The sequence below is a fragment of the Bufo bufo genome, chromosome 2 (genome assembly GCF_905171765.1).
Source record: "Bufo bufo chromosome 2, aBufBuf1.1, whole genome shotgun sequence".
In the NCBI taxonomy this organism is placed as follows: Eukaryota; Metazoa; Chordata; class Amphibia; order Anura; family Bufonidae; genus Bufo; species Bufo bufo.
This window is the reverse complement of record NC_053390.1, coordinates 249235127-249246515: the sequence shown is the minus strand read 5'-3', so window position 1 is coordinate 249246515 and position 11389 is coordinate 249235127. Positions and strand designations below refer to the sequence as shown.

The following is an 11389-nucleotide window of genomic DNA, read 5'->3' as shown; positions in this document are numbered from 1 at the left end:
GAGATAGATGAGGAGGCAAATCATAATGAGGTCTTATTATCGGGGACTTCAACTACCCAGATATAGACTGGGAAACTGAAACTTGTAGATCTCATAAAGGAAAAAGGGTCTTGGCAATAACCAAAGACAATTACCTCTCCCAACTGGTTCAGGACCCGACTGGAGGGATGGCCATACTGGACTTAGTATTAACCAATACACCTGACAGAACAACAGACGTGCAGGTTGGGGGACACCTGGGAAATAGTGACCATAAAGTAATAACCTTCCAATTGTCATTCAAAAGATTGTTTCTACAGGGAAGCACAAACATACCAAACTTCAAAAAAGCTAAATTTGACAGCTAAGAAAGGCCATTGGCCTAACTAACTGGGACAAAATGTGATATTTTTAAAAGCATCTTAAACTGTAATTGTGAAAGGTACATACCTTATAAAAGGGTGAGGAATAAGAAAAAAAAAAGATAAATAAAATGTAAAGGAAGCAATAAATAACTACAAGAAAGTATTTAAATCACTAAAACACGGTAGCAAGGAAGCATTGAAAAACTTTAAGTAAAAAAAATAGAATATGTAAAAGACAAATAAGAGCAGCCAAACTGGAGACAGAGAGATTAATTGCCAAAGAGAGTAAAAATAACCCTAAGATGAGGAAAATGCAAAAACTATTAAATATTTTTTTCTCCACTGTATTTACTGAGGAAAATAAACTGTCAGATGAAATGCAGAATGTAAAAGTAATTAAAGTAATTAAAAGTGCACTGTCTGACCCAGGAAGAAGTACAGCAGCATCTTAAAAAGATTAAAATAGACAAATCACCAGGACCCCTGTATTCTAAGAGAATTAAGTAATGTCATAGCCAGACCCTTATTTCTGATATTTAAGGACTCTATACTGATAGGGAGTGTTCCACAGTATTGTTACATAGCAAATGTGCTGCCAATATTCAAAATTTGAATAGCCTGGAAGCTATAGGCCGGTAAGTTTAACATCTGTCGTCGGTACACTGCTTGAAAATTTTCTAAGAGATGCTATCTTGGAGTACCTCAATGAAAATAAGTGAATAACGCTCTATGAGCGTGGTTTAATGAAAGATCGGTCATGTCAAACTAATTTAATCAGTTTCTATGAGGAGGTAGGTTCTAGAATTGACAGCGGCGAATCACTGGATGTCATATATCTGAACTTCTCCAAAGCATTTGACACTGTACCACATAAAAGGTTAGTATATAAAATGAGAATGCTCGGACTGGGAGAAAATGTCTGTATGTGGGTAAGTAACTGGCTCAATGATAGAAAACAGAGGGTGGTTATTAACAGTACATACTCAGATTGGGTCACTGTCACTAGTGGGGTACCACAGGGGTCAGTACTGTACTCTATTCTCTTTAATATATTTATTAATGATCTTGTAGAAGGCTTGCACAGTAAAATATCAATTTTTGCAGAGGACACTAAACTGTGTAAAAAAATTAATTTAAAGAGGACAGTATACTGCTACACATGGATCTGGATAGATTGGAGGCTTCGGCAGAAAAGTGGCAGATGAGGTTTAACATGATCTATACCAGTGTATCACTGTACAGCAGCGGCGGCATGAAGCGCACGGCGTCATAGCAACCAATGACGCCGTGCGCTCCTGCTGTCAGAAGGAATCCCGGCCGGGTTACCACGGACCGCTCTGGGCCGCGGAACACGGCCGTGTGCATGAGGCCTAACACTGACATGGAAAAGGACCTAGGAATTTTCGTGGACCGCAAACTAAGCTGTAGAAACCAGTGTCAGGCAGCTGCTGCCAAGTCCAATAAGATAATGGCTCACCAAAAATGAGAAAACACACATATAATGTAACTTCATCCTTTATTAATGCAAAGACATACAGCACACAGTATCTGACATAATAAATAAACTAGCAGCAATACAGGAAAGTGCCATGCCAAAAAACGGTTCCCCCCTAACCACAATAGGTCAGCACATATGAGTCTCAAAGAAGTGTGCAATCTATGTATGTAACAAAAGACACAAAAAATGTCAAGTATTAGTTCTAACTACCCCTTTAACAGTGACCTCCATGGTGCCTGCCTTTTTTAACAGTAACCTCCACAGTACCCGCCCTTTTAACAGTGACCTCCACAGTGCCCGCCCCTTTAAGTGAGCTCCATAATGCCCATCCCTTTAACAGTGACCTCCACAGTGCCCGCCCTTTTAAGTGACCTCCAGAGTGGCCGCCTCTTTAAGTGACCTCCACAGTGCCCGCCCCCTTAACAGTGACCTCCACAGTGCCCGCCCCCTTAACAGTGACCTCCACAGTGCCCACCCCTTTAACAGTAACCTCCACAGTGCCCGTCCCTTTAAAAGTGACCTCCACAGCAGCTGCCCCTATAACAGTGGCCCCTGCCCCTTTAACAGTGACCTCCACAGGGCCCTGCCCCTTTAAGGCTAGGGCTACACGATGACATGTGTCGCACGACATTTTGTCGCACCAATGTCACTCAACAATTTTTATGATGATAGTCTATGGTGTCACACTGCGACATGCTGCGACGCGACAGTCGCAAAAAATTCATCTAAGGTGGATGCATGTGGCACTGTAGTTGTGCTGTGCCCTATGTGTCGTGCGACTTATTGTCGTCGTGTAGCCCTAGCCTAAAGCTGACCTACAGCAGTGAAGGAAAATGGCTGGGTTGTTATGGAAACCTGGACTGTGTATGTGGAGGTTAATGGCCTGCGAGCTTCTATTGGCTGATAAGGGTCATGTGACCAGGCTTCTATTGGCTAATGCATTTTTTGCGTAATATCTCAGGAACGGTACGTCCTAGAGAGCTGAGACCCCCACAAGATTTCTTTCCAGGTAGCAAGGGATGGGTATACCAAGTTTCGTTCAAATGGATGGATGCGTTTTTGAGTTTTCGCGGAACATACACACATACATACGTCCTTTTTTATATACACTGCTCAAAAAAATAAAGGGAACACTTAAACAACACAATGTAACTCCAAGTCAATCACACTTCTGTGAAATCAAACTGTCCACTTAGGAAGCAACACTGAGTGACAATCAATTTCACATGCTGTTGTGCAAATGGGATAGACAACAGGTGGAAATTATAGGCAATTAGCAAGACACCCCCAATAAAGGAGTGGTTCTGCAGGTGGTGACCACAGACCACTTCTCAGTTCCTATGCTTCCTGGCTGATGTTTTGGTCACTTTTGAATGCTGGCGGTGCTTTCACTCTAGTGGTAGCATGAGACGGAGTCTACAACCCACACAAGTGGCTCAGGTAGTGCAGCTTATCCAGGATGGCACATCAATGCGAGCTGTGGCAAGAAGGTTTGCTGTGTCTGTCAGCATAGTGTCCAGAGCATGGAGGCGCTACCAGGAGACAGGCCAGTACATCAGGAGACGTGGAGGAGGCCGTAGGAGGGCAACAACCCAGCAGCAGGACCGATACCTCCGCCTTTGTGCAAGGAGGAACAGGAGGAGCACTGCCAGAGCCCTGCAAAATGACCTCCAGCAGGCCACAAATGTGCATGTGTCTGCTCAAACGGTCAGAAACAGACTCCATGAGGGTGATATGAGGGCCCGACGTCCACAGGTGGGGGTTGTGCTTACAGCCCAACACCGTAAAGGACGTTTGGCATTTGCCAGAGAACACCAAGATTGGCAAATTCGCCACTGGCGCCCTGTGCTCTTCACAGATGAAAGCAGGTTCACACTGGGCACATGTGACAGACGTGACAGAGTCTTGAGACGCCGTGGAGAACGTAGGTACCGAGATGAGATCCTCAGACCCCTTGTGAGACCATATGCTGGTGCGGTTGGCCCTGGGTTCCTCCTAATGCAAGACAATGCTAGACCTCATGTGGCTGGAGTGTGTCAGCAGTTCCTGCAAGACGAAGGCATTGATGCTATGGACTGGCCCGCCCGTTCCCCAGACCTGAATCCAATTGAGCACATCTGGGACATCATGTCTCGCTCTATCCACCAACATCACGTTGCACCACAGACTGTGGCAGATGCTTTAGTCCAGGTCTGGGAGGAGATCCCTCAGGAGACCGTCCGCCACCTCATCAGGAGCATGCACAGGCGTTGTAGGGAGGTCATACAGGCACGTGGAGGCCACACACACTACTGAGCCTCATTTTGACTTGTTTTAAGGACATTACATCAAAGTTGGATCAGCCTGTAGTGTGTTTTTCCACTTTAATTTTGAGTGTGACTCCAAATCCAGACCTCCATGGGTTGAAAAATGTGATTTCCATTTTTTTATTTTTGTGTGATTTTGTTGTCAACACATTCAACTATGTAAAGAAAGTATTTCAGAAGAATATTTAATTAATTCAGATCTAGGATGTGTTATTTTTGTGTTCCCTTTATTTTTTTGAGCAGTGTATATAGATTAATATTATCCCTATATGGTGATTGAGGTTGAAATATCATCATGGGTCTATCAGTGTGCTTAGGGGCAATGTCAGGATTAGCATACTGATTTAATCAATGTACAGATGGTATTTTTAAAAAAATGTAATATCCAGTGTGCTATTTATATATAATATATATTCCTTCCCAAAGGATGGATATGGGCAAGTTGCCCATTATCATTACGGAGTCGGCGGCGTTTGGAGCCTGAGTTGTGTAGCTCAGAACACCTCAGACTCTGTTGGAGGACTCGTAGTTTATCCGCCCCCTATGAGCAGAGCGTAAACATGCATCAGCCGCTGGGTACCTCTATATCGCAGGTCACGTGACTGGAGTCATTATGTGATCGCGTACAGTCACGCGATCACGAACAAGTATGTGATCGTAACCAGTCTTGCGGGATTTGGCGGCCATCTTTGGGAACAGGATGGTTATCGGCAGCATAAACCAGAGCTCCTCCTCTAGTCTACAGATGGGTATCATTAAAATTAGGTAACAGGGCAAAGGATCTAATTATAAGGGGTGTAAATAGCATGTGTTTGAATGGGTAAGGTACGCCCCCAAGAGGAAGCGAGGCGAAACGCGCGTCGGGGTTGGTGTTCCCGAGCCTTTGGTCTTTATATGTCTCTCTTATTGTGCTACTTGTTAATACTGTTTATTGCCCTTCCATTGCCTTTTCTTGCCTGTAGTGTGTATTATCACCTATTTAGGTATCTCTGGGTTGGGATCCTTTGCAAATGATTATTGGCATTGAGTTTATGGGCTTGTGTAAGTATGTTTGTAGCATAATGGAGGACCATGTGTAGTTAGAACTAATACTTGACATTTCTTGTGTCTTTTGTTACATACATAGATTGCACACTCCTTTGAGACTCATATGTGCTGATCTATTGTGGTTAGGGGGAACCGTATTTTGTCATGGCACTTTCCTGTATTGCTGCTAGTTTATTTATTATGTCAGATACTGTGTGCTGTATGTCTTTCTTTTTTATTTATTTTTTATTAATAAAGGATGAAGTTACGTTATATGTGTGTTTTCTCATTTTTTGGTGAGCTATTCTATTTATACACACATATTCAGCTCCTTGTGTTTTGGTAATATTGGATGTTTCAATAAAATAATGGGTTGCATCAATGGGTTGCATCATAGATGCCCGTGATGAGAAGATAGTCCTACCACTTTACAAATCATTAGTCACACCACACATGGAGTACTGTGTACAGTTCTGGGCTCCTGTGAACAAGGCAGACATAGCAGAGCTGGAGAGGGTTCAGAGGAGGGCAACTAAAGTAATAACTGGAATGGAGCAACTACAGTACCCTGAAAGATTATCAACATTAGGGTTATTCTCTTTAGAAAAAAGCCGACTGAGGGGAGATCTAATTACTATGTATAAATATATCAGTGGTCAGTACAGAGATCTATCCCATCATCTATTTATCCCCAGGACTGTGACTGTGACGAGGGGACATCCTCTGCGTCTGGAGGAAAGAAGGTTTGTACACAAACATAGAAAAGGATTCTTTACGGTAAGAGCAGTGAGACTATTGAACTCTCTGCCTGAGGAGGTGGTGATGGTGAGTACAATAAAGGAATTCAAGAGGGGCCTGGATGTATTTCTGGAGCATAATAATATTACAGGATATAGCTACTAGAGAGGGGTCGCTGATCCAGGGAGTTATTCTGATTGCCTGATTGGAGTCAGGAAGGAATTTTTTTCCCCTTAAGGCCCCTTGCAGACGAGCGTGTCCGGATAGGGTCCAATGCGTTTTGCACGCGCGTGATAAAAAACTGAATGTGGCACCCAGACCCGAACTTCTTCATTGAAGTTCAGGTTTGGGTTCAAGGTTGTGTAGATTGTATTATTTCCCCTTATAACTTGGTTATAAGTGAAAATATATAGAAAGAGGTTACAGCCAGCTCACCTTCCGATCCTATATAGCGGTGCACGGGGCGGACTCAAGCCAGTCCAGTGGTAAATAGATGATCAAAAAATGCTCCGGCACTCGAGGACGTTCTGTGCAAGGAATCCCGATCTTTATTATCTTCACCCAAATACAGGTACAGACAGCAAACAGTGACACGCGAACCCCACTGCTCCCCACGATCTACGCGTTTCGAACGCTATCGTTCTTACTCATGATCTGAAAATAATAGCATTCTGAATACAGAATGGATAGTACAATAGGGCTGGAGGGGTTAAAAAAAATGTAATCTTAATTAGAGAGAACTGAAAATGGCATCTATTGATGGCCACCACAGAGGGACAGCTTTTCGGGCAATATATTGTGCTGCGCTGTGGTATATGGTTCGTATGGGACGGTACTTTGCACTATGGTATTGCTGACCCCTGCCGAAAAGTCGTACATACCACAAAGGTGCATCACAAATGCCATTAAAATGAAACTCAAACAACCACAGAACATTATTTATTTTTATTTCACCCTCCCCCCCCCCCAAAAAAATAAAAAAATTTATAGCCTGCAACTTGCCCCACAGAAAAAAAGCTGGCTGTAAAGAAAGTGATGGTTCCGCAAAGGTGAGGAAGAAAAATGAAAAATACCCTTACCAATACTGGCTTGGTCCTGAATGGGTTAATTAGGAGGTAATGTTTACAGTTCTGGTTGCCATAGTTATGTCCACGAAGAGGTGGTCTATTACTCCAAAAGGGGTAGGGGCAGAAGGGGCAGATACCACTACCTACCTCCTCTGCCAATGCTTCAGGGCCAGGGCACTAGCCTGTGGAGGGAAGCACCTCCTGCTCACAACTATGGTAACCCTTCCTCCAGCAGTGTGGCAGACAGTATATACGAGCACGTCATTTACTCTACAGACATTGCTAGTACCATTATATGCGCCTTAGCCATGGCGGTGTGGAAAAATGTCCACGAAAAATATTCTAATAAAGCTTGAACGAAAAAAACAAAACAAAAACAAAACTACTAGTCCACACCCACTGCAGCAAAGCGTGAGGGAGGTTCCGCCTCTGTGGCCCCGCCCATATGCCCCTCCCCACACACACCCAGCGGGCGGGAAGGCGTCAGCCAGACAGCGCCTCACACAGCCGCCGACCGAGCGACAGAGTGTGTCCTGGTCGTCACTTCGCCCTCAGCCCCTAAGCAGGACAACACCCGCGGCGGCGGAGGGAGTGAACGGCAGCCCTGCAGGGGACAGCAGGAGATAATCTCTCTTGACAGAAAATATGGCGGCTGCGGCTGGGGCCTCGTCGAACCCCGGAGGGGGACCTGAAATGGTGCGAGGACAGGCTTTTGACGTGGGCCCGCGATACACTAACCTGTCGTACATCGGGGAGGGCGCCTACGGCATGGTGTGGTAAGTGCGGTGTGTCGGGTGTGTCTCCCCCTCTCGGAGAGCCTGCAGCGTGCTGCGCCTGTCCCGGGGCCTGCACTCCCTCCCCAGACTACCCCTCCCTGAGTACACAGCGCTGGAGCCCGCTGCTCGTCGTAGGGTGAGGAGGGCGGAGATGGGACCCTGCGGCGCACTGCCCTGTCCGTGATGGCTGCAGGGGAGCCCTGTCACTGCGGACGTGATTGATGCCTGCGTTCACATTGGGCTTCAGTTGTCATAAGACGTATCGATCGCCTCCCTGTCAGTGCAGGGGGCCCCATAGTTCTGCAGGATCTGCTCCTAATCTGGATGCAGCAATGGCCTTCAGTACTATGGCGCTGTCATTGTGCTCCTCCGTCATCTAGGAACTCAATCGGCTGTTATGGAAATCGGACACAAATATTTCTAGAATGTTGCTAATTGTATTTGTTTTGACCAATCTGAGCACTGAGGCTCCATACATCCCACCCAGGATATTGGAGGTACTTGTATCCTTTAAAGGGACATTGGTAGAAATGGGAGCGTCCTCTTCTAAGGAGTCATGATGGCTGTGTTTCAGCCTAAGTGGGTAAAGGCTTTTTTAGACTGGGTTATTGCTGTTATTTTGGAGGCTAGACCACACCTCGTAAATAAAGCGTAACGCAGTCTAATTTCCATGTTGTGGTGGCCATTTAGCGTCGCTTCTGGTACTACTGCAGGGCTGATGACAGGCTGAAGCCCATGTGCCTGGTAGGCTAGGCTTGAACCAGGTGACAGAGCGTCTTAAAGGCGGAGGCCACAGCCCCCAGGGCTGATATATTTTAGTGAACTTTATGGAGGATCTGGCTCAGGTTTCCTCTCTAAATTACAATTCTCTAATCAATTGTTCTGATTGGCTATGGGAGTGAGCCAGGAAAAGATCAGGTTCTGTGCGGTTTTCCCGATTGTCCGCCAGTAGGCTCTAGTGATGATAACCCCCTTTTGACAGGTAATTGGCGCAACTGTGGTGATTCTGAAATTCCCTCCGCTGTCCTCGTCCATTTGGGGGATTGCTATAGAGAATGGCCCAATGTGTCAGTGATCTGAGATCAGAACAGTGACGTCATTATCCTCGCCTCTGATTTGGGGAAGCCGATGTATTGAAGTATAGGTCAGCATGAGGAATGTTGGGGAATCGGCCTCATTGAACATTAGAGACTTGGGCCAATGAGCAGCGCCTGGAGGGCAGCGGGTCTGTACGGGACATCCTCATCAGGAGGATCGGAGACTTGGACCAGTGTCTGTCTACCTACAGTACGTCTCAGGTTCCATTAGATTTGAATGCCTTAGGCCTTGTTCACACGTCAGTGATTTCCATCAGGGGTTGTGAGCCAAAACTAGGTGTGCACCAAAAAGACAGAAGAGAGATCTTTCCCTTATACCTTATCTCTGTGTAGCCTCCACTCCTGGTTTTGGCTCTCAAAAACTGATGGAAATAACTGATGTGTGAACAAGACCTAAGGATTCCAGATTAACAGATGCGCTGTACTGCAAAGGAGAAATTCTATCAGGAGATCAAGTGATAAGGAGTGGCTGTGGGAGCGTGCATAGTGGACTCGACCGCACAGCATTATGATGATTTATAATGCAGTGTGTCTCTGCCTGACATCAGCTGTAATGATCTGTACTCACATAATGCCATTAGTACAAATTATAAGGGTGTGGCTAAGGCTACTTTCACACTCGCGTTTGGTGCGGGTCGGTCATGGATCTGCACAAACGCATCCGTTTGTATTATCTGTAACATAGCCAAGACGGATCCGTCTTGAACGCCATTGAAAGTCAATGGGAGACTGATCCGTCTTCTATTGTCAGTGAAAACGGATCTGTCCTCATTCACTTACACGGATCCGTTTGGTTCAGTTTCATCAGGCAGACCTCAAAACGCTGCAAAGCAGAGTGGAGGTGGAGCGGAGCCAAACTGATGCATTCTGAGCGAATGGTTTTCTATTCAAAATGCATTGGGGCAAAACTGATCTGTTTTGGACCACTTGTGAGATCTCTGAACGGATCTCACAAACGGAAACCAGAACGCCAGTGCGAAAGTAGCGTAAACTGCGTGCTTGTGCTGCGGTCAAGTACTGCTGCAGTCGGACAGGCCACGCCGACTGTACTGTACAGTGGAATTGTATTTAGTGGCTGCGCAGTGTTGGCGGTGCCGTCCGGCGATTAACAATACTGACCAGCTAAACAGTGCAGTCTCATTAGTGTAGAGGTGGCGGCTGCCCATATGACTGCGCTGTTTGGTCGTACCCTTATGAGTTGTAATGATGGCATTATGTGAGTACAGATCACTACAGTGGAGGTTGGGTAGGGACACGCAGCATTATAAATCATTATAAGGGCTCATGCACACAAACGTGCATTTTATTAATTTTTTTGTTTGCGGCCCGTATGTGGAACCATTCATTTCAATGGGGCCTCAATAAAAACGAAATGACTCCGTGTGCAATCCGTATCCATATGTCCATTTGCAAAAAAATAGCACGTCCTATTCTTGTCCATTTTGCAGACCAGGACAGGCATTGTTACAATGGATCCGCAAAAAAAACAGATGTACAATGGACGTCAGACGGATATGTAGACTGCAAAATATGGTCTTGTGCATGAGCCCTAATGCTGTGCCGTCTAGTCCAAGGCGCAGAGGCCGCTATGGGAATTCACGCTCCCCCACACTCATCTGGAACTGGCCTAACACTGGACCGGCTTACCATCTAAAGGCCCTTTTACATGGGCCAACGAACATTGGCACCACCTGGCTGATCATGAGTCTTTATTGCAGAGAAGAGATGTTTTCTGGTTTTTCAGGTTATCGGCACATTTGCACGAGCCAGTTATCAGAAACTAGCATTTGTGCAAATAATCTGCTCATGGGGACGTAGTTTTGGGCAGTTGGACTCCAACATGCCCGATCCTTTTATTCTTGTGAGACAAGCCGCTGTCAGATGTCTAGCAGCAGGTCACTCCGTCCTGTCTGTTGCGATCACATGCTCAAAGAAACATTGATCAAATCTATTTCACGTCGGGCAAAACTCATTGCAGCTTCGTTGGGTCCATTCTGTTGCTATAACTACTGCTTTTGGTTGCGTTCTTCTGGCCCTTTGTAGCGTCCTGCTGTATTTCTATTCTGATAGTGCCATCGGTGTAGTGGAAGAGATAATAAAAGGTAGCAGAGGAGGGTGGAGAACGGGAACGCTTTCAGTAGTGGTAGCTATGGCAATCATGGTCTGAACTCTCAGCTTACTGCGCTCCATACCAGATATCAGCCGAGGACGTTCTGCGCTGTTAATTGACATTTACTGTATTCAGAATGAAGGTAGTCTGACACGGGGGGAAAAACAAATGCCAGCGTCACACTGCTGAGATTGAGATATATATATTACCAGCCCAAAATCTTATCAATAGTTTCCAGGCAATGTCCAGATATCTGGTTTCTAAAAACTGCAAATCTCTAGGTCGGGGTGTTTAAAATAAATAAATAGAATAAGGGTTCGGCCGCATATAACCGGTTCTGCTGCATTTCACTGTGGATGTGTTGCAGATTTTGGTGCAAATTTGCCACAGACTTCAAATTGCAGGACAATTGGTGCTGCAGATTATG

General features: G+C 45.6%; 1 protein-coding gene across 1 annotated transcript in view; it reads left to right on the top strand.

Moving 5' to 3' along the window:
• Positions 1-7421: 7421 nt before the first annotated feature.
• MAPK1 (mitogen-activated protein kinase 1) overlaps positions 7422-11389 on the top strand; it is a 57361-nt gene continuing 53393 nt past the window's right edge. Inside the window, exon 1 of the mRNA XM_040416353.1 lies at positions 7422-7755. Coding sequence (XP_040272287.1) covers positions 7625-7755 — 131 coding nt within the window. The 5' untranslated portion in view covers positions 7422-7624. The remainder of the gene's footprint in view (positions 7756-11389) is intronic.